This window comes from Dipodomys ordii, unplaced genomic scaffold (genome assembly GCF_000151885.1).
Source record: "Dipodomys ordii isolate 6190 unplaced genomic scaffold, Dord_2.0 Scaffold27, whole genome shotgun sequence".
Lineage (NCBI taxonomy): Eukaryota > Metazoa > Chordata > Mammalia > Rodentia > Heteromyidae > Dipodomys > Dipodomys ordii.
The window spans coordinates 18,165,029-18,189,110 of NW_012267243.1; the positions used below are offsets into that span (position 1 = coordinate 18,165,029).

Sequence of the window (24,082 nt, forward strand, 5' to 3'; positions counted from 1 at the left end):
GTGCGTGTCCGTGGAGGTGGGCGTGTTGTTAGTGTGCGTGTCCGTGGAGGTGGGCGTGTTGTTAGTGTGCCTGTCCGTGGAGGTCGGCAGCGTCTTCCACTCTCTCCTTCCAGCCTGCCCGGATCAAACCCACCACCTTTTGGCAACACTCTAGTAGTCACTCTGGACGATAATGTTGTGTACTAAGACTCGGAGGTAAATGTTCTTTCCATTTGTGTTCTGGGTTGGAGTATGTTTCAGTGTGACACAGGATGGTTTTGAAGATGAAGAAATGTTCATTTCAAAATCACTTTGAAGGGTTGTGGTATTTTCTGTGCTTTCAAAAATTAAAAAAATATGGTTGTAGCTATAAATTTTAAAGTTGGCGGGAACGCTGTTTCCATCAAGGAAGAAAAGTCAAGCCAATTTGAAGACTATTATGTAAGTATTTTTTTTCAGTTCCAAAGATAGAAAATGAAGGTCTGCGATTGAGGGAGGAATCAGCGTTGTTTAATGAGACGTTCAGAGTTGCCTTGGGGTCCCCCTGGCAGGTTTGCAGAATGGTGATGTATTTTGTATTTTACACATTTTTTTCTAACCAACTAGGATGATTTTTTTGTTCTAGAAATTTTTTGAATATGAAAACAAACCACTAAAATGAGATGAATAGGATATTTAGTTTTAGAATAGTGTTTGGGCCTTCTTAAAATCCTTTTTTTTTTAATCATAGAATGTCTTCTGCCATGTGTGTGTGGATTTTTCTTTCTCAACCTCTCGGTCGTTTATTGAACATGGACCGTAAAACACGTGCCATGTGTAAAATGCCTGAGTAAGCTTTGCTGTAGCTTGCTTTGGAATTTCCTGACTTTTAAGGCGCAGTATTTTAACTATAACGTCGGAACCTCCAAGATCAGGATTTCACATGAAAATCCCAACTTTGCTCCTGACTTAAGGGCTTTAATTTGTCATTTTTCCTTCTTGAAATAAATAAAAGCACCTAAGTTATATTTTCTTACATAATATACCTAGATTTTTTGCTACTTAGGACAAAAGATGTTTGTTCCTCCATTTACTTTTTTCCCAGAAATCTTGATGTTCCAACAAGACAGGCGTGTTAGCTGAATGCTTTGGGAAGGGACATTTCAAACTTTTGGGCACTTGGTCATTTTCTTCTAGTTCCTGACATTTCCAACGACACAGTCCTCCCCCCCCCCCGAGTTCCTAAGATTTATGCGGTCCAGTAGTTTAAGAGGCGGAGGTGCGCAGGATATGGCCTGCTGGAATAAGATCTCCACACTGGATGCGGGAGACCAGTGCCAGCTTCAGTCTGCGGTGCTGGGCCTCAACACCTGTTTTCTCACACTTGAACGGATGCAGTGTGTGTATTTCAACTCTTGTCATTTGAGCACCATGAAAATTCCATGTGTGGTCACTTTCATAGGAGACTTCCCAATCCTCTGTGAAAGGCAGTAATTTGAATCCTAGAGCACGCACGGCCTTTCCCCCTGTGTTCCATACTGGGAGATTGTTTTCCATTGTAACCGTGTTCCTGTCTCCTGTTCTTTGACATGAGTGTTCTGTCTTTTATGGAATCGAAACTTAGTCATTGGAGTATAACAGGGTCCTTCTTTTGAGTCACATGCAAGTTGATCAGTTTGTTGTTTGGCTGCGTTCTGGGATCATTATCAGATAAAACAATCAATCTGAGCAGATTGGAAAGACATAGGTGTAGCATCTGTTTGGATAAACGATCCTTCCATTGTTTAAATCATCGCTTTAAAAAACAAGTAGGCTTCCATCCTCAAATCTTTTTTTTTGGGGGGGGTCCAGTCGTAGGGTCTGAACTCTGGGCCTGGGCGCTGTCCCTCAGCTCTTCAGCTCAAGGCTAGCGCTCTACCACTTGAGCCACAGCGCCACTTCCGGCTTTTTTTCTTTTTGCTTATGTGGTGCTGGAGAATCGAACCCAGGGCCTCATGCATGCAAGGCAGGTGCTCTACCACTGAGCCACCTTCCCTGCCCCCATCCTCAAATCTTATTTTGTACTCGTACATCTGAGCAGATGAGTGATGGTTCTTCTCAGGCCTCCTAGTTCTGTAGCATTTTCTCATGTAAGTTTTAGTCTGAGACTGCGCTGAGCCCCCGCAGGGAAACTGAGCGGTAATGTTTCTCCCTCTCTGCTCCCCCGGGGGATGGGTCACACTCAGCATGTGGTCAGTCTCCCTCTTGGCCATCTCAGTTATGCGATAGTCTTTGCGGGTGATCGAGGCGGTGTTCTAAGTGAAATTCTCACCTCACAGTGGCGGTACGCAATGGCACTTTTTGGGATGGTGAGAATGTTTCATACCGTATTGTGCAGTGATAGTAGCTACCAATCTGTGTGGCTGGAGTCGTGAACATGTGACTGATAAAAGAAGGAAATAAGCTTCCCATTTAAATCTACTGAGGTTTTAGTTTGATGGCCACATCTGTCTTCCGCTTCTGTGGTGGAAGTGACATGAATCTGGGTGACTGCCCAGGGCAGTGGGCCTGTGGTACTTGTGACCAGGAAAGGAAAAAAGAAGGACCAACTGCATAGCTGCTGTCAGATGAACCCCAGGGCTGAGGATGCAGTCAGCGTTGAAATGCAGAGAGGGTGGCTCGCTCCTCCCGCCATCCCCTTCCTCGATGATATGGTGTTGACATTTCTTCTAATTCCACATCTGCTCTCTAAAAGAAACGCAGCAGTAGCCGTAGAGGTGCACCTAGGGACTTGCCATCGAGTCTGCGTTTCTAAGGGATCTCCGTTTCTTCAATACCGCTCGCCCTGCTGAGCTGAGTTCAGTCTGCACTTCGATTCTTCTTTCTCACCTCTTTCAAGTTTCAGCCTGCTCTAGTCTGCCCGTGACCGCATCACTCTACTAACACCGCTTTGTCCAAAACAACCCCGAGATCTTCACTTGACTTCAGAGACTACTTCTTTTTGGAGATATCCATCTGGTCCTTTGCTTCAGATTGCTTTCCTCCTATTTCTTCTGGTCTCCCCCTTTTCCACTCCAGTCTTTGCTTCTTGGTCTTCTTTAAGAGATCTTCATTATCCAGATCCTTTCTAATTCAGTACATTATGCCCGAGCAATCCCATTGACGCATGCTCTAGTTACCAATTTTATTTGATGATGCGGAGTCTAGATTGCTACTCTGAAACATTTTTCCTGGTTCTTGCACCATGTTGGGCTTCCTATAGGACGTCTCAGCGTGTGTGTCCTACAAAAGCCTCAACCTCGCATTCCCAAATTAAACTTATTGTGCGTGTGTGTGTGTGTGTGTGTGTGTGTGTGTGTGTGTGTATTACCTCTTTCTTTGTTCCACTCCCTGTGAATACCAACGACCAGTTGCTCAAAAGAGAAATGTGATTTAACTCCGTGCTCCTGTCGAAATGGCTCTGCTCTTTATTGACGCCAGTTGGTTTTGTCTCCATAGCTTGTTTTGCTGCTCTCTCTTTTCCTCTGGGCTTCTCTGTTACTTTTAATATGACGTCTAAACTCATTACATGGTTTCCAAGGTCTTGTGTAATCTGCCTCCTGACCTCTTCAGCCTGCTCTATTTCATTATTCTTCTCTACTTTGCTCCAGCCAGTTCAGTCCTTCTACTTATGTAATTACATTTGGATTATATATTTATATATTCAGGTACCCACCTGAGCACATGATCATGATTCACATCTTAATAGTATTTAACTTTCCTTAGCAGACTTTATAGTCTCACGATAGATAATTCTTGCATCAAAACGTAATGACTACTTCCTATGAACTTCCCGTAACCCTAAGACTCAGCAAGGTCACTGGTGAGAGCGGTAGCCATACCGGGATGCATTGTGTATCCTTGGCCCTGGTGGGGCAGACGTGACTGCAGGGAGACACTGACTACAGCACAGGCAGTTTATGAAGTGTGGACGCGAGGCGAGAGGTAATGGAGGTACAGGGGAAGGAGAGATACACGGCGCACTGCAGCAATGGCGGGCGATGGGACTCTGAAGCTGAGCAGCGCGGCTGCGGCTGGGGGAGACTCTGCTCTGGGCTGCCTGCTGCGCTGCGGAGGGGGGTTTATAAAGCATTGTCTCATCATGGTGTTTGCCAGCAAAGAAACGCCAGACGCTCTCTGTGCTGCTTAGGGTGCTACATTCTCCAAAATGGATCCCAGCACACAACTGCCATATTAAATGGTGTGTCAGATCATTTATAAACACGAGTCTGTGGTTATATAATTCTGCCATAATTTCACAACTCATCCCTGTTTCCCTGGTTTTGCTAATTATCAGCAATTGGTTGTTTTTTTTTTAAATTAAAATTTATCTCATAAGTTTCTACAAACACCTCAAATCACATTAGGCTGAAAGGATACTCCTCTCGGAGAATTCAGAACAATTACTCTTTATAAGACTTACTTGATAAGTAGGCTTACACTTCCTCAGCACAATCTCTGTGTGTGTGTGTGTGTGTATGCACACGCGTGCATGCATATACACTAAGAAGAGAATAAGCAGAGCACAGGTAACATCATGGCTTCTTTCTCTTTGAATATTTTCTTCCTACTCCTTTTGTCTCTTATTCTTATCCTTCTACTCTCCCCCATCCTCTTCCTCTTCTTCCTCCTCCTTCTTCCAAAACTTTGTATTCTTCTTATCAACTTTTAGAGTCATCATGTCTCAGTCATAAACCTAATTTAGTTTTATGTTTTAGTATTCTGGCAGAGTCTTTCCCAGGCTTGTGTGTTGCATAAACCTAAAAAGATCAATAGCAAATACACAAAATAAGAAGTTAGGGGTAATTACGTTCCATATTTGAAACAGAAGCACCTTTTGATTATATCCTCATGGTGATTTAACCATCATTTATCCTTTGTCATTTATGTTATATCTCCATTCTTTTATGTAGATACATTGTAAGTTTCAGATTTCAAGGACTATACCACGTTCACATTTATGTCTTTTTCCAAGTTTGTGCACTAAAATTTTAACAAGTCAGATGTACACAGTGTACATTTTATAATATTGCAGAGATAACCATTTAAATATCTATATCCAAGAATACATTGATGAGCTCAGATGGACTTACATACTTTTATTTGTTTCTGTTAACCACTGCATTCTTAACTGCTTTGAACCTGAAGAATTATGATAAAGGATGTTTTCTAACTAGACATCTTATTTTCATTATTGATGGAGCAAGTTAAAGTATCTAAATATATAATGAATAACAATATTCTTGAACTCATTGGGTCTGGTTGCCACAAGAGATATTCTCTAGATACAAAGTAACGGTCTTTTAATTTTTTGTTCTAACTCTGTTTTGGGGATGGGTTCATAAAATAAATCTATTGTTAATGCCTAGTCTCATAAGTAAAAGGTTCTAAATATGCATTATTTTATATGGAAATTTTGTGAGTGGAAATTCTCGTTAGTGTTGCTAATAAGGAGACTGTGTATAAAACACCAAAGGGTGGGGTTGTAGGCCAAGGGCGCCTACCATGGATGAGGTCATAGATTCCATCCCCAGCTCTGAAAAAAAGAAACAGTTCACATCCCCACTTGGTCTCAGACTCTTGGTTTCTCTCTTCCTCTTCCTTCTCTCCCTCCCTCCCTGCTCTCCCTCCCTCCCTGCTCTCTCTCCCTGCTTTCCCTCCCTCCCTGCTCTCTCTCCCTCCCTGCTCTCCCCCCCTCCCTGCTCTCCCTCCCTCCCTGCTCTCCCTCCCCCCTGCTCTCCTTCCCTGCTCTCCCTCCTTCTCTGCTCTCCCTCCCTCTCTTCCTTTCCTCCCCCCCCTGCTGTCTCCCTTTCCCCTTCTCCACCCTTCCTTCCATCCCTTCTGTCTCTCTACTTTCTGCTCCTCCCCCTCTCTCCTTCTTACATCCGAGAAACTGTGGTCCAGTGGAGGCAGAACTCTGGGTAAGCTTCTGTGTCTTTGTGATTTTAAGGGGAACCTAACGTAAGCTTAGGGTCCTCAATAATTTACAAAAAACCAAACACCTCTAGATCTGTTACAGTTTTGAGGTCATAACCACTTTCAGAGCTTTTTTAGAAACCTTCCCCCTTAAGGACCCTGAGGACACATTATGGTACAAAGATGGTTACCCACCACAGTCAGGGTTTCTCCATTCATTCCTAGATCACAGGAAATCGGGGGGCTCTGGGAAGGTGCTGGTGGAGAGCAGCCATTCACGCACCAGTGTGCAGGGCATTGTGGGAAGCCAGAGGTCACAGTGTCTCCTGGCCGCAGAAATGTCACCTCTTTCATACCTTCACCTACAAACCTCGCAAACTGTAGATTTAGATTCTTGAGAGGAATGGCTGGAAAGAGAGGCCGTCATAGTGATGAAGGGAAGTAAGCATTTAAAAAGTAGAAAACCAACAAAAGAAAAGGAAGTATCTAAAACCTCTGAATTAAAAATGGAAACACACACACAATCAAGTATAGTGTGACCTTTCATGCCATGGTTTTTAATGAGTTTGAGCAAAGGCTTCAGCTTAACTGCATCAGGGGAGATTATAAAAGGTGGCTATTTTGGCTTCTATCTGGCTTGAGTCATAACATCCCATAACGGTTGGCTGAGACCTTGCACTTAGCGGTTCTGTATTTACGGCAACTCCACTGTCCTATGAAACAGTGACTATAAACCATTTAAATAATTTTAATTATAGTGCTAATCTGCCTAGCATAACAAAAATATATTGGGTTTTCTTATATCTTTTAGGTGAATACATGGTTCTACCAGAATAAAGCCTTTACCCTTTAAGAGAGACGAAATAACCCAAGACCTGCCCATGTAGGCTCTCACTGTAAAGCGGGGAGCATGGCAGTGTGGCTTCACTGGACTTTGCTTTCACTAGAGCCTCGTTGAGACCAACTGTGTTCTAGGTCCTTTGTAGCCAGAGCAAAAGAGACACACACCTCTGCTCATCAGGAGCTTGCAATAAGATAGAGCAGAACAGACAAACAAGCACAACAAAGTAACACAGGGTCAGGCAGACGAGAGCCCCGAAGGGGGGGGGGATTCCAGAGCTATCCAGGCCAGCTTTTCTGGAACTTTTGGACAAGACTTGAAGGGGTGCCGGGAGCGGGGAGGGGCGCCTGAGAGGCAGCAAGCGAGCCCCAAGGCTCTGCGGTGGGATTCAAAGGAAAGCAGAGGCCAGAGTGACTGGAGAGCAGGAGGAGAGCAGTCAAAGGGCAGGGGGTAAGAATTAGTTGACGGGACCTCGAGGACATTGTGAGGGCTTTGCCTTTGAGTGAAACAGTGGAGATGGCAGAATAGGAGTTTGAGCAGAAGAGTAACCTGCTCCTCGTGAGGCAGCTCCCGGGCGCAGTGGGGCGGGGTGGCGGGAATCCCGGCCACCGGTGAGGGCGTCTACATCTAAGGTGGCATCAATCGAAGAGGTAAAAAGCCAGTGGAAATCTCGATCCCTGAACTCTGACTGTGCTGGCCAGTGCTTGGATGTGAGATGTGAGAGAAAGCAGTCAAGGGCTTTGACCTAACCACGTGGAGATATAGCAGGGGACTGCCAGCGAAGAGCAGAGCCAGGGTTGGGGAGGGCATCAACGTCTGTTTTGGCACAGTATGGAGAGGCCTATGAGACACCGGAGCGGAGATGTGGAGTTGTCAAAAGCATGTGTAAGCCTAGAACTGGGACAGTGGGCAAGGACACAGCCGGAGAACGGTGGGGGTCCAGGCAAGAGACTAGATAACACCCCACGCTGGGCAGATGGACTCCACTTGTTAGTACCACTTGCTAGCTGAGTGACTGCTGGAAAGTCTCTTCTCTGTAATTCACTCTCCTTATTTGTGAAACCAAAGGGATCACAGTAACTGCCTAACAAGGTCGTTGTGAGAATTAAAATCACTAAACACTCTGCGTGGCATGTACTTAATAAGCACGAACTGGATTTTCATTACAACTGCTGTGCACACGCAGGTACACCGCTCACACTCAATGCAGCGATGAGCCTTTCCTGACATACAGCTGGTAGTCCCACTAGCTTGGACTTCTTCCTGAGTTAAACTGGCCTGGGTTTTAATCTTAGCGTTGCTCAGTTACTGACCTCCCGTGAAGCCCGTGTGTGTTTTAGTTACCTGTTAGCTGTGCAGACAACACCCCGAGTCTCTCAGTGCTCCTCTCCTTTGCTTTTCTCAGTGCTCAGCAGAGGAGCAGTCAGGTTCACAAGAAAACCACAATTGGAAATCAGGTAGGAATTGTGTGAGACAATCAGTGTGTGCATGCCCCAATGAATCTGACCTAAAATTGCTTGATTGACTGTTTTTTAATGCAAATTAATCATGTGCAAATGTTGCTTGAGATGCAGCTTTTTGTCTTGTTTCATTTTTGCTTTTATGTCTTTGAAGTGAATTGCGTTTTTTGCCTTTATTTTTATTTTTTTGCAATTAACCATCTTGGTTTATTTTAAATAACTTTTCTGCTTCTCGCTGCGCATCACAAATGTGACTCTTTGTGTCCTGTGCCCGCTTGATTATCTCTTGACTGATTCTAACCTTGAATTTGTCAGTCAGTTCAAAGTGAAAACTGGGTGAGTACTTGCATGAGCTTTCTTGTGCTGCTGCTGACTAGTTCACACATTTGCCCGGCGTGGTAACAGTGAAGGACAGCTCAGAAAGAAGGCAGTTGGACTGAGTCTCTGCCACCTAAATTCCTATTGGGTAAAAAGAAAGATGCTACTTCCTGTGACGATGTGATCGTTTGAGTTTTTGTGTTTGGGGCTGGCCAGCTGTCTCTGACTAATAGCGCTCTGCAGAGATTGTATTAACTCCAACAGTTTGCTGTTTCTTTTATGTTTTATGTGATAATGAATATTTACATTGTTATTTCTTTTCAAGTCAAAACAATGATGTTTTTAGGTTTTTTTAAATTCAGAGGTACAATTACTGAACAAATTGAATCCTCTGCTCTAGATTTTTTCCATTGTTTTGAAAGGAGAAGAGGTAATAATAGACTTTATTTTTAAAACTTTTTCTGGACTAAGACATATAATTCTTTACTATTTCAGGGAACCAATCTTCCGCCTTCAAGGCAAATTGTACGAGCTAAGTTCTGTAAGCTTTACTGTTGCTTTTCCATTCAGCTTCCTAAGGGTACAGTTTGTCTTTAACTGATTAACTCAACTAGCGCTTGCTACTAATTATTTAAACTCAGATGTTGTCCTGTTCATAACACCTTCTTACTGTAATAAGAAGCCCCTCCAGAGGCTTCTTCTTCCCTTCACTGCTAATAACTTGCTGTGACCGAAAGGTATGAACTAGTGAACTTTAAGATGTTGTAACAAACAAATCCTTAACACAGTGGGGGCTTTGCTCTCTCTCTAATTCTAACGAGCCTTAAAATAATTAAAATCATTAATGTTCTCCCTGTCTGTCATATAAAGCCTTGTTGTTCTGAGGTGTATGGCTTTCTCTTCCTCTGTATGATGTTTTTCAAAAACCGTAGACGATGGCTCCTAAAAGGTGGGTGAATATTGAACATCTGATTTTGCTGTAATTGGTGAGAAGATTTCTCAGTTCCAATTGTTGGTATTTAAAATGTAATAAAACAAAAGGCAAATTTGCATTGTTTGATACCTTAAGAATCAAATCTTTCAGAACTGAATATGATATTTTCGTTTTATAGAAATGTAAAACCATGCAAATGACTAGCATAGGCATTTAAAAATCATTATGCCCCCATTTCTGCCATGAGTAAAAGAGGCTTACCTATCCAGAACATCAAGTGGAGAGTCAAACTGGCATATGTGCCAGTTATTTAGCCCACGGGCTTTGGAAGGCAGAAGGCTTGGACCGAGTTCAGTTTGTGTTCTGTTCTGCTCATGTGTGTGTATGTGGGTGTGTAAGTGTACATATATACACACATATATAATTTTTTTAGTTAGTTTGAATGCAGAGGCTCAGGCTTGCTAGGCTGGTGCTCTACCACTTGAGCCACATGCCCAGGCCCGCTTTTTGCTTGTGATTTTGGAGATAAGAATCTAACAAACTCTTTTTGCACGAGCTGATCTCCAGCTGCTGTCCCCTAGATCTCAACCTCTCGAGAGCTTCCTGCTCCTCAGCCACCAGTGTCTGCCTCATGCTGTCAGTTAAGAGCCACATGGCTTCGGGCAGATTGAGCCAGGGTTTTTCTAATTGGATGATGGGAAGAATAGAAAGCATCTTAGAAGGGTGATTGTGACAACCAGAAGTAATATATGTAATGAAGCCTATAGCCAAGTATAAGATAATCCTCTATTAAGGGGAGAAGCTTGCTCCCAGAAGGTGGTGGCTACTCTCGAAACTCTCAGGGGGGAATTATTAAGATGAACAAATTAGAAATAGTAACATGAGAATAGTGAAATATTAACAAAAGCAGAAGTTCTAGGAAATTCTTCCGTTTGCGATGGCTGGCTGTGGTGTAGAGGATCTACCTATCCTTACAGATGGGAGAATCCCTGCACCACTGAAGTACACATGTAGAAGAAAATGAGCAGTGGGGCGCCAGTGGCTCACACTTGTCATCCTAGCTACTCAGAAGGCTGAGATCTGAGGATCATAGTTCAAAGCCAGCCCCGGCAGTGAAGTCCATGAGACTCTTATTTCCAATGAAGCACCAGAAAACTGGAAGTGGTGCTGTGGCTCCAGTGGTAGCGTGCTCGGCTTGAGCTGAAGAGCTGAGGGACAGCGGCCAGGCCCAGAGTTCAGGCCCCACGGCCGACAAAGAAAGAAAAAGAAAATGAATAGTGCAATGACAACAGCGTGTACTTTGCTACCTCTGGAGGGCGATCTGGGGTAGCTCTCAGTTCTATAATTTACAGTTGCTTGAAAATAATAATAGTATTTCTGTGTCTCTTACATTTGCTGAGTGTATAAAATTCCACACGCTATGAATATTTTATAACCCAGGATAATAGGCTTAAAAGAAAGTTCTTGGGGTCACACATGCTTGAGGGTGAGGATCATTTGGAAAATGCAACGATTCACTGTGTCGCACATCGCTGCTGAGGAGTCAGAGCGAGCACCCTAAAAGCAATCATGTCCTGCTTTCTGCAGTGATAGAAATGAAAGATAAAAATCCTCTCAGATAAGGTTTTTCTACTATATTGAAAAGGTTAAACTTTCCATTTGTACTAGATGATTCTTAATCTGAGCACCTTCTCTCCTGGAATCAAATGCAGTCATTTTACATCATTCATATTTTAGGAGGTTCGTTTATAGCTTTTCTGCTTCGCAGAAATGTGCCATAAAATGTGGAATTGTTTTAATTGTTTCATGTATGAATCTGAGTAGGGGATGTGGATCTGGCTTTGTATGCAAACACTTTAGCCTATCAAAAGCCGGGGTCGCTGAAGCCCTCCTTGCAGCTGCTGGCCCATGGTCCCGGGGTCCAGCCACCGCAAACTCTCGGGCTCCCTGCTGCTCAATACTGCTGTGAAACATCATCCTGAAATTCTCCACAAGGACCCAAGGAATGTGGTTTTTCTTTTAAATTCATCGTTCTTTATCCTCAGCTAGTTGTACACGGGGGTTTCCGTTCAGGGCGTCAGTGTGTGAGCATAATGTGTCCTGATGGGTGCCCTCCTCACAGCGCCCCCTGGGCCTGTCCTCATCCCCTCACCCGCCCCTCACCTGGCACAGATGAAGTTTGAAGTGCGCGTCCCATTCATGCTTTCCTGCCTTGGAAATCTGATCGTTCCCACCAGCTGATGTCAACAAAGGCACACAAAGTCACGAGTACATACTTCACCTTAACTTAGGCTACTCAAAAATCTAAATTTAAGTTGCATTCATCCCTTCTACTAATCAAACATGTCTTCACAAATCTTAATGAGCCAAAAAAAAAATCCCCCTGCGATGGGTGTTCCGTGCAGTATGATGAATCAGACATGAGCTCTGCCCTGGGGTAGGTCAGCAGCCTGCAGTCTACTTCATTTATCAAGTGCTAGCTCCGACCCTTCTCTAGGCCGCATTGAAACATCGCTTCTGTAAGAGGCTGTCTTTAATAGTCAGCTCACATTATGCTCCCGCTTCAATATCGTGAGCTTTCATATTTTATTATCTGGAATGTCTCGTTTATTTCTGCCTTCCTCTTTGATACACCAGTAAAGCTGTTTTGTGCTGCTGAAAGCAGTGGAGGGTGGTTGAAGGCATATTCACCTGAAGCATTTGCCAGGATCATTCTGCTTGTAAAGTATGGAAAGGTTTTGAACAGGACAGCAAATGGAGAAAAGACTCGTCTGGAGACACTGTGGATGAGCAAGTATGACGGTCTGGGCTTGCATGTTTTACGGGTTTTAGAAGGAGGCATCCAAAAGATCTCTAATGAACTACACATCGAGGAGAGGAATGGGGTTATGTGCAGCGCCATCCAGACTTCTGATGTAGGCAAGGTGCTCTTCCTGGAGATAGGGGTATGATGAAAAAGTCTAACTGAGATCCACATTCTGAGGAATGAACAGGGCCAATTTGGATCCAAATCTGGAAGAGGAGCTTTGTTGCGGGTGAGTCATTATGGAAAAGCAGAGTAAAAATATTCAATGAGAAGTGGAGCTTAAAAGAGAAAGAATGATTTCTTCAACGGTATTAGAGAGCTAGTGGATTTTTCAATAGAGAAGGGATACTAACTGATTTTTATGTTGGATTAGTATATCAGCCATATGGATATGGAAGTTTATGTTTCTGAAGTAGTTCAGGTGAGAAAAATACAAATATTGGAAGCAGGAGGTCTGTAGGAAAAGGGAAAGCTTCAAAATAGTTTTATGAAGTTGGAAGGTTTTTGAGTCATTGGGGACTGAGCTGTTTTCCTAGGTTTATTGCTAAGAGATCTACTGACAAAGGTCATATGAGAAGGAGAGAATAGAGGGAGAGGGAGAAGGAAATGCTGATCTGTCTGTGCCTGTTGAAGGCGTCAGTAGGATGTGAAGTTCAGGACTCATATAGACTGGAGATATGATTTTACAATTTTCAATATATATAGTGGTTTCCAAGTCTATGAGATTTCTTCCAAAGGGTAAGAACATGGATGAAAATTTAAAACTTAAAGTCTGATGGAAAGGGATAGGATGAGGAGTGGTTAAAGAAAGCGAGAAGAGATAAGAGAGGTAAGTCAACGTGGAGAGGAGCAGAATGACATCTGAGTAGGAGATTTTCAATAGCAGCAGATGTTTTCTGGGGCTGTTGTGTGTCTGGGCTGGCGGAGGTCTTGTGCAAGGTTGGAGACCACGGGATAGCAATGGTCCTTCTGGCCTTGGCCGCCTCATCTAGAAGAAGGTGGTATAAAGCTGAGAACAAAGACACTGTCCTGAATTTAGGTTTTTCTAGAAAGGCAACAAAGTTGAAATTTTGAAGACCGAAATTGTAGTAAACAGCCATGTAACATAAGATGGTTTTGGTTGATGGATAAATTAACGCAGGCCAACCAAGTCACAACCCCAGGATTCCAGTAGCTTTGCATAATAAAAATTTAACTCACCCTGGCAGAACACTCCAGGACGTCTCAAGGCACAAGCCTCTGGCCACCAGCTTTGATTACTGTGACGGATTACCACGGAGAAACTCCTCAAGCTGAGGAAGGATTTATTCTAATGGCTTCTGCGGTTTCAGTCCAGTGTTGGTAGCTTCACTGCCTTCACTGCTTTTAGATGGTGGTGAAGATGGCGTCGTGGAGCAGAGCTGCTCATGGTGGCCAGGAAGCAGAGTGAGGAGGAGGCCAGCCGGAGATCGCCCCTGCAAAGACTCCACGACTGCTCACCGACCGACCTCCTTCCCACCACCTCCCAGGAACGTCGTCAGTGGGCGAATCACGGATGAGGTCAGCGCCTTCACGGCCCGTCGCCTCCACAGCCTCCACCAGCCGACAGCCAAACATTTAGCACAGCGTCTTTGGGGACAGCTCTGACCCAAACCATAACCCACCACTGGATCTCAGATCCTCTCCTCTCGCAGCAGATGGGGAAGAGACGGAAGCTCGGGAGGGAGTTTGAAGGACGGGCCGTGGAGGACACGCCCCGCTTCGTTCACATTCCATCCGCCAGAGCCCAGTCACTGCAAGGAAACAGGAAGGAGTATTTTGAGCATGTGCTCAAGAAGAAAAGATTTTTTTTTAAAAAAGGAAGATGTTGACTAAAAGTTAAAAGGCAATCAATAACGCGGGCATTGGGAGCATTGCAGAAGTCAGAAGCTGTGTACTAAAGGGAGAGAGTGCAGGGGTGAGGTGGGTTTGGTTGGTGGGTGGGATGGGGTCTCTCAAGGTGTAAGAGGTAGACAAAGGTCAGTGCTGAGTGCAGATCCCGGAGGAGCAGACAAACGATGGCTACAGGCGGTCGTGGGCATCAGCTGTCTTCCGGAGATGAAGGTAGCCAAAGAGACACGGGTTGAAATGTCCTAGTCTTCGATAGAAAGAGGGTCGATGTGGCATTTGCATGGTGAGCAGCTCCTCCCTTCAGCCCCAGCCGTCTAGGACGGGAAGGGACACCGGCACGCTCACTGGCTCTCCACTGTAACTGTGTGGCCGGGAGGACCTCTTCCTGGGGCAGGGTGCAGAGCAGGGGTCTGCGCGGGGTCCTCTTAGTCCTGGGCTTATCGCCTGTGTCCTTTGCTGTGCCGTGGCTGTCGTCACTCTAACTGCAGGCTGCCTGTGCAGCTTTCCCCAGAACTACAAATCTCCTTTTCTAAAGTCTCACTTCAGAAAACTGGCCTCTCTCCCTGTCCCTGTCTCTGCCTCTCTCCCTGCCTCTGTCTCTGTTTATCAGAACCTCCTATAGGTCTCAAAAGTTTGTTGCCATCCCACTACCCTGAGCATTGTGTACAAGTCGTCTGTAAGTGCACGGCTTGAGTCCAGTGTTAAGAGAGGAGTTTCATCGGTTGAGTCACAATTGTTAAATAACTTCCTAGCCTAAAGTAGAAGGTTTCTTTTAGCCTTTCCTTCTTTTCAGCTTCTTTCCTTTACTCAGTTCACCTTTCACTGGGGATTGAATTCGAGCCTTGTACTTGCTAGGCAGATGCCCTAATGCTTGAGCCAAATCCCAGATCGTGTTTTGTTGCCTGGACTGGCCTCTAACTGGGGTCCTCCTATCCCTGCCTGCTGAGTAGCTCGGGTTAGACTTGTGAGCCACCACACCTGGTGAGGCTTTTTTCTTTTAATCCTCATGTTCACCAGATTTCTGTACCAATGCGTACACCATTTAGGATTCTTTCTGCTGTCAACTTCTGATTGGACTGGCTTGGATCATGTGCTCACTCTAGAGACAGTCGCTGTAGCCAGGGACTGAGTCAGGAGAGCTGGCCTCGGCCCAGTCTGGTGGGACATGCGTGTTATATACCTCTTTTAAAGGAATATAAGGTGGGTATTTCCTCTCTGTCTCACTCCCTGACCCCTTCCCACTAAAAAGTAGCATCCTGAACAGTTTCCCTTGTCCATTTTCATAGTTATAAATAATCTATTTCTACAGCGTGGAACCCCATCCTTCCCGCCAGCCCTCCCACTCCTGTCAGTCCCCACCTACCTATACAGTCCACTGTTTTAAAAAGAAATAATTCTGTCAGCAGCCAGTTGAGAAGAAACCTGGCTTAGCGACTCTTCAGAGATGATCAGGACAGAGTGTTTGACCTGCACGTCCCCAGGCGTCGAGGCTATAATGAAATGAAAATAGTCACTGCTTCTTAGGGTTTTCTGGGTAAGTATTAAATAAGATAATACTAGTTAGTAAATGAGAGGCAATTTCAGGTCCTGTAGGTTCGCTAACTCGTTACCTCTTCCCAGCAACAAGCCTGAGGTAGGTGTCCTTACTGTGTTCGTTTGTAAGCACTGGAGGCGTGGCGAGGCAGAGCAGCGTGTGTGATCCTGGCGCAGACGCGAAGGCGCCGTCCGGCTGTAACTCTTCTCTCATCCATGGAGCACGAGTGGCCATGTGTGTAGAAAGCTGCCTGGGGTTTGGACAGTTTTAAGTGTCCCCTGCTAGAGAAGCCGTTTTTATGAACCCCATCCTGCCAGACCAGAATGTCCCCTGCAGCGCCAGGCTACCTTCAACTCCGCGGCTCCCCAGCGAGCTGCGTGCTGGGAGGGGGCTCCCCAAGAACCGCTCCGCCACGGAACCCCAGCATCCGTCCTAGGCCCAACCCAAGGCCCCCCTCCCCACCCGAGACCGCCTCTGACATTCCCGAGCCCATCCCCGGGAGTCGCCATCAGTGGTCCATTCCTGAATGTCCCCGCGCTGCGGTTGGATTGCTCTCCTTGCCTCTCCTGACCCTCCCTCACCAGCGAGCACAGCCTCTCAGGCCTCTGACCCAGAGACCCTGACACAGCCGGGAGAGCCACGTGCGCGTCTGAGAGCAGACGCGACGCCTTAGCTTCTCTTCTTGCTCCAGCTCTCTGCTTAGACGCAATGCACGGCTTATTTGGCACAAACTGTAAGCGTGCTGTGTAATTTTAAATCTATAATGGTCATGTAAGTTGCATAAGAAATACATTTTTATTACTAAGAAAGAGAGCGGGTAGGGTGCGCAAGCTTACCTGCACCCAGGCCACTCCGGCCACCGAGGGCCACCGTCCGTGCCGTGGAGTGTGTACTGTGCACAGATGCGTATGCACACTCACAAAGACACATCTTACGATTTTGAGAGAAACAAAAATGGGCATGTTTACTACACATGTTAGGCCACCAGAAGCAAGGATCGCTGTGCCTTAGGTAGGTCCCTGTAAAGATATGTGAAGCTGAGCCCATGTTACCCATGGAATGCTGTCTCTCAGGATCTTCCCTGCAAGCACACAGAGACGGCAAAGCTCTCAAACACACACAGGTTTATGGGGGCTGCGGTGGGGTCTTCCTGTCCATGAATCTGATACTGTCCCTTGATCAAACGCACTCTCTCTGTTACTCTCCTTCGCCCTCCTTCCCCTGCTAAACAAACTCAGCAGGTTTCTTAGCAGAACATAACTGATGTATTTCCTATTCATTAACAAGGATTTTCCCATTCTTTGTATTAAGTTTAATGTTTGCATGAGGTCCTTGAAGCAGAGCTGTGAAATGTTTGCCGTGGTATTTACTGCGTTCATCTTGTTTTCTTTCCCCTGAGGCCGGGTCTGTCGACATGGCGAGCTAGAGCCCAGTATGTAGCCTGAGCCTCATGATCAGCCTTAGCCTCTTGAGTGCAGGACTCAGGCATGAGCCGCCACCCTGGTGACTTTATTTTCTTTTAAAAATACTTAATATGTATTAATATGTACATTTAATTGTCACACAGTAATAATATACCTGTGGGGTACAATGTGAGAGTAGTTCAAAGCATGTACAACAGTGTATAATAATGGTATCAGAGTAGGTAGCATATCAGAGATACACCATTGCTTGGTGTTGGGAACATTCAGAATACTCTGTATTTTGAAATATTCAGTTGTTGCCAGCCGTAGCCATCCTACTGCGCTACAGAAATTTAAAAGTCACTCCTCCTATCCAATTGCACTTCTTTTTTTTTTTTTTGAGCGGTACATTTACAGATTGAGTCTAGTATGAGAGAAAACATATATCCTGACTTAGTTCACTTAACGTAATTTTTTCCAGGCCCCTCCATTTCTCCTTGCAAATGTTGCAACGCCATTCTTTCTAATGGATGAGCAAAATTCAATTGTGTATATACACCAAAACAGTCTTGATCCATCCATCCACTGAGGGACATCTGGGCTGATTCCGTACCGTGGCTGTGGGCAGCAGCCCTGCAATGAAGCCTTACCCTCCCACCATCTCCCGGGATCTGGTGACCACTATTCTACTCTTCCTTTTTTTCTCTCTTTTGGGGCCTCAGGTTGGCTTTAAGCCTTAATCCTCCTACCTGTAGCCTCCCACAAAGCTGGGGTTAAAGGAATATATCACTTTGTGTGGCTTATAGGTTAGGGTTCTCATCAGCGGTCTTGCCTGGACTTGCCCTGAACCACGGTCCTCTTGAGTAGTAGCTGGGATTACATGTCTGAGCTGCCTTTCCTGGCCTTTTTCTTTGAGAGTAACTTCAGTGTTGCTCTTTTTCTCTCTCTTTTCTTTATTTTTCCTTTTTTTTTTTTTTTGGCTCGTCCTGGAGCTTGAACTCAGGGCCTGGGCGCTGTCTCTGAGCTGCTTTTGCTCAAGGCTAGTACTCTACCACTTGGGCCACAGCACCACTTCCAGACTTTTCTGCTACTATGGCTTGGAACCCAGGGCTTCATGCATGTTAGACAAGCAATCTACCACTGAGCCACCTTCCAAGTCCTCTCATTTTTCTACCACATTTACACTTAGAAAGATAATGACTGCCACAAAAGAGGCTAAATATTCACTTGGGTTTCTAGTGTTTTGATGAAGCCGTTCTTGACACGTCTCTGCAGTCACTTAGGACTGACTACAGCGTCTGGCACAAAGCAAGGCGCGCGGTTAGGAAGCAGCAGGTGGCTGCGGGGCTTCCGCGGCGTCGCTGTCACTCCCCAGCCATGAGCAAGTGATTCCGCACCATCTCCATTCTCCTCTCTCCCTAAGCATGAAGGCAGGTGATTATGCCACCCCCCTGGCACAGCTCAGTTACTGCTGGCTGCTTATTAGCATATTGGCTGTTTCCTTGTTTCTGTTTTGGGGCCTCCCTTGTAGCCCAGGCTGTCTCAGACCAGGTTCTCCTATCTCGGCTTCATGGGTGCTGGTTTTCTGAGGCCATGCTACCTTGCCCCGCCTGCTTACACTTCTTCAAAGATTCCTCTGTGGCTAGCTGCTGTGCTGAGTGTTCTGCTGCATCCGCTCCTGCCATCCCACAGTGTTACAGAGTAGATGGAATTATTTCTCCTGTGCTTTTTTGTTTAGTAATGTATCTGAATTTTAAACAGTTCACTCAAGGTCATACAATGGCAAAGGGCAGGATCCTGGCCTCGGTCCGGGCAAGGCTGAGCTCCTGACCTGGAATCTGTGCTGAGGTGGTTGGCCCTGTTTCTCCATCTGTTGGATTTTGTCTAGTGAGATGTTTCTTAATTACTACCGCCGACTCTCTAAAAATGCCTTTTACTTTTATAAATAACTCATTCTATTAATTGGAGATTAAAGTCTTGCTAAGAGTTTGAAATTTTGATTAGATGTTTATGAAGCTTATATGAATCTTAGATGAACTGTCATTTTTTTATATCCTCTTCCAGCCTCTCAGTTGTTCATTTTGCTCCTTTTATTTCCTCTGCTTTATATTGGTGAACTCATATTTCCCCTTGACATATAAAGTAACTAGGGGATATGCTTCTTTTTTAAATTGTAAATAGAATGTGTTTGTTGTTTTCAAATTATTGTTGTATGGAAACTGTTTGTATCTTTTTTTTAACCAAAACCACTGTTTTTTTTTAACTGTTGCTATTTGGTAGCAGTGGAATTTACTGAATTCCCTCACCGTTCTTGCAATTTCAGTTTCTACTTCCTTCTGTGTGTCTTCTGTTTTTACTTTCACTGTTATTCCTTTTGAAACAATACAGTAGTAGTGAATTTTCTTAGCTAGTTTTTACGTCAGTGAAAACGCTTTAGAAATCATTAGTTCTGATGTTGGCATTTTGTTGAAAACTTACACAGTATGATAAAGAAACCCCTTTGTGGTCTGAGGGTCTCTACCAGAAATGTGTTCTAATTGAAGCAGTTGTGCTCTTACACAGTGAACACGCTGTTTCATTTGTTAGGTTGCTCATATATTCAGCAGCGGCCTCCCTGCTTTTCTGGATCAAGGCTCTGGCTGTTGAGAGTGACGGTTTCTTTTCCATTGACTTTCCTAAGCATTCCTTTCAGGTAATAAAATTATGAGTGTGGAATAGGATGATTATGTTTGTAAAAGAGAACTGTCCAGACACTGAGGAGGAAAGAACCCGGTGCTCTTTATTCTTGATCCTGCGCATTTGCTGGGTTCCTTTGCTGAGAGCCGGTCTGGTCTGGTCTGGGAGGCAGCAGCGGCGTCTCCGAGAGGAAGAGAGGAGGGGGGAGTTTTCAGCTGCCGACCAGCTTGTAGTCTCACCACTGGTTCACAGGCCGAGACAATCAAGTCAGTTCCTTCCCGCTCAAGCAGTTTAAGGGGTTAGTGAACAGGTAAATTAAACAGGTGCCATGAGCATTGTCCTCAGTGATGATACCCATGTTCTATTCTGGCAGGTCCTTTTGGCAGGACTCCAGTAACTGGTTATCACAGTGAAAGGAAATGTCAACAGAAGTGGAGACATTCTCGAACGTCTTCTCCAGTAGAGCTCCTTTGTTATCTTTGTTCATCCCTGTCCATATAGAAATCAAACCCACCCATCCCAAGTGCACCCCGCTTCACCCAACCAAGGCAAACTGCCGCTTCTGTCCCTGGGGCGCACATCTTCTCGCAGTCCCTGCAGTGACCTGGTAGAAGCCTGTTCCGAGTCTGCAGGTGTACCTGCGAGCCTCACCTGCGAGAGACATGAGTCCTGAAGAGTACATTCCTGGAAAAGAAAGCGTATGTGAACTACGCCAGCCAGTCAGGGGCCTGGGGACAGCACCCTGGGCTGCACATCCTGGGGGGCCTGCTGCTCGATGGGAGATTGCTTCAGTACTGCATTCGTTGAAATTGTTACAAAACTTAACATTTTGTTTTCTAAGAGGTGAATCCCATTGAGAGCAATCTTGGTTTCCCCAAAGAAGTGCTTTATGTCTTAATTAGGAGCTGCAGCTCTCCAGCCCGTAGGTGGACAGGTCAGTTTACAATTCCCTTTGCTGTAAACCCCAGCCCTTCATGGATCCCTTCCATTCTTACTTCTGGTGTTTGCAATGAGCAAGTTCCTCCAAGGGGCCTCCTCTAATCATTCTTTGAGTCTTTTTTTTTTTAATCCTGGAGAGTAGTTTGTGTGGGACAGCATGATTATAACTTATTTGGAGGAGCCTGAGCAATGTCAAAGGTCATGTTGTTGTCAGATTTATCTGACAAGTTCTGGAAAGAACAGCAGTGCTTATTTGTCTACCACTATGTACTTCCTCATTATAGAAGCGCAGAAAGTAAATGACACACAGAGCACACACAGGTAGAACTTCAGTTTACCCACGGAGTGGATTTCTTATCCCCAAGGTTCCTGTGGATTTCCCTTTAGTCAGCAACCCAGCCTGCGCGCCCAGGGACGCAGGCGGCTGCCTGCAGGGTGAGGTCCCCGTCCAGGAAATGGCTGCCGTGCCTTCACAATCGCAGTCAGTTCCCGAGGCTTCCCCCAGTGCTCCCTCCTGAGCAGATAACTGGCTGAAGGTTCTGTCCTGGGTCCTGGTGAGGTTATTTACACACCGCCTGTGATGGACGGCCCCCGAGGGGCCTCCAGCCTGGCCTGGGTGGCTGGAGTGCTGTTTGGAAATAGCACACAGAACAGTGCGCTTGAGACATAGACGTACTAATCCCAAATACAGTCTCCACCACCATCTCAGTACTTTTAGTGCCTGTGGTTATCTTTTGTAACATAATATGGATTCTCTAAGTGGGTTCTCTCTCTAGCTACTTTATAAGTTTTACTTTGAGTCTGTGACAGACATTTGATGAAAAAGCATCATCATAACTAGAACACAAGCTTAAGAGCAAGTCATTCTATTGGGCTTTCCCCTAACAGCCTGCAATGCCGAAATGATTTTCTTAATTAAAGGAAGGAAAGTCTAGCTGACATTTGTTTCCCCAGCGTTTGGCTCTTCCAAAGCCTTTCCATTTCCTGGTCTTCTCTGGTCTGTCTTCTCTGGCCTGTCTTCTCTGGTCTGACTTCCTCTGGTCTGTCTTCTCTGGTCTGTCTTCTCTGGTCTGTCTTCCTCTGGTCTGTCTTCCTCTGGTCTGTCTTCCTCTCTGGACTGTCTTCTTCTCTGGTCTGTCTCCTCTGGCTGGTCTGTCTTCCTCTGGTCTGTCTTCTCTGGTCTGTCTTCTCTGGTCTGTCTTCTCTGGTCTGTCTTCCTCTGGTCTGTCTTTCTCTGGTCTGTCTTCTCTGGCCTGTCTTCTCTGGTCTGTCTTCCTCTGGCCTGTCTTCTCTGGTCTGTCTTCCTCTGGTGGCCTGTCTTCTCTGGCCTGTCCTCTCTGGTCTGTCCTCTCTGGTCTGTCTTCTCTGGTCTGTCTTCTCTGGCCTGTCCTCTCTGGTCTGTCTTCTCTGGTCTGTCTTCTCTGGTCTGTCTTCTCTGGCCTGTCCTCTCTGGTCTGTCTTCTCTGGTCTGTCCTCTCTGGTCTGTCCTCTCTGGTCTGTCTTCTCTGGCCTGTCTTCTCTGGCCTGTCTTCTCTGGTCTGTCTTCTCTGGTCTGTCTTCTCTGGTCTGTCTTCTCTGGACTGTCTTCCTCTGGCCTGTCTTCCTCTGGTCTGTCTTCCTCTGGCCTGTCTTCCTCTGGTCTTCCTGTTGACCTGCTGTGCAGAAGAGGAAAGGGAGAAGTGGGATTTGTTTCTGGGAATTGAGCTATGTCTAAGGGACTTCCTCTTGTTTGCTGCATCCAATTGCAGGGTTTCGCTTTCTGATGTTTGTGTGCAGGGTCCCTGACCCAGAGGAAGGAGCCCTGGGGTCTGCCCCCCCCGCCCCGTCCTGTGCACCGCCCGATCACTCTTGAGTATTATCTCCTAGCCCAACCCCCTGGCCGTGCTCGCCTCTTCCTGGAGCTCATCATTCATGTCACCGACTTCCGGTGCATGTGGAGTCAGGTTTTAGAAATATGAGACAATTTAAAAATCACAGATGCAAGGCCTAGAAGGTTCCAGCCAACATCTGCAACTAGTTTAGGGGATTAACGAAATAGCTGCGCTGGATGACTGATACTTACCAGGGCCTCTCCATTTCCCATCGAAATCAAAATGCCAGTGCTTTGTGTGTGCTTCAGTTTTCAAGGAATCAGGACTTCATCTATTACTTGCTTTTCCTTAAGTTCCCTCATGGAGTATCTTGAGTTACAGTCGATTTTCAATTAGCCATGATTAGGTCAGAAGGAATATGGGTGATTAAAATGCACAAATAATTAAAAGGCTGACTTTAAGCAGAGGTTCCTACACTTCTTCCCTACAACTTTTGGCTTACGTTACCAACAAGGGGGGACGTTTGGTGTTTTTACTGTGATTGTTTGGGATTCTTTTTTTAGTTTAACTTTCATGGCAGTGGTCATGGGCAGAGGGTGACCGTTATATACGTCAGGTAAGGAGTGCATTTCTTTTTGAACTGCATCACCCTCCCCCCATCTTCTGAGTTTTAATTTGTGTCTCTAATGACATATACCTTTTATGAAGAACCTGTTACTTCTCAGCTTCTAACCATTCGATCTTTACCTTTAGGACACACTTGGGGTTCTGACATTTATGGCTAATTCCCTGCCTGACCCCTGTCCCTCGTCCCCCACCTCCTGGATTCGAGCTCTAGCCGTGGCGGTCGGCCAGCCGCTCCTGGCTCTTGCCTTGCCAGTACTTTCTGTGTATTCACGCTGTACCTGGAGTGGTATCCTTGCCAGGTTTACCGGCAGCCGCGCCTCACCGTCCTCTGTGTAGGCAGCATGTCCTGCCCCTGACCCTCCCAGCAATCTCCGTTCTCCTGATCAGTCCATACCTGCCATTTCCCACCTGTGCTCTCTGCATCTGATGTGAGATCTGCTCACGATGGATGCCTAAGAACCACTGAAAGAATAACACTGGTGAAGAATTGTGTAAAATCTGGAATTAGATGCCCAGCCAAGAAAGCAATGTATGAAATAATGACCGTGATACTAATATTCAGAAGGGAAAGTCTACAATACATTGAAGCTCTTATTGCTCTTGAACACTTTTTTTGGCCATCCTGAAGGGGGAAGTGCTTCTTCAGTGTGATTGTTACTCAGCTACAGTCTTCATTTCTTCTATAAATCCTTATTCCAAGTACACTGACATTTATTATTTACTTAATCCTCACAATAACTTTATGGTTTGAGCAGCCATTAGATGAGTTGAATGGAGACACAGAGAGGTTCATATACATATCCAAGGTGACAACCCATAATATATCTGGCCTGGGGTTTGAGCCCATGAAACCTTGCTCTGTAGCCAGCCTCTTAGGCTGTTTGTGTTCTAGAAACGGGATGAGAGGCCCCAAGCCTTTCCCAGCTCCACAGCAGAGCTGAGAACCAGCCGTGAAATCATTTGCTTTTTGTT

The 24,082-nt window shown here is 45.6% G+C and overlaps 1 protein-coding gene across 1 annotated transcript in view; it reads left to right on the forward strand.

Moving 5' to 3' along the window:
• Positions 1-24,082, forward strand: part of Dnm3 (dynamin 3) — a 366,727-nt gene that overhangs the window by 102,346 nt on the left and 240,299 nt on the right. The window contains exons 13-14 of the mRNA XM_013015559.1: positions 8,139-8,190; positions 9,007-9,036. Coding sequence (XP_012871013.1) covers positions 8,139-8,190; positions 9,007-9,036 — 82 coding nt within the window. The remainder of the gene's footprint in view (positions 1-8,138; positions 8,191-9,006; positions 9,037-24,082) is intronic.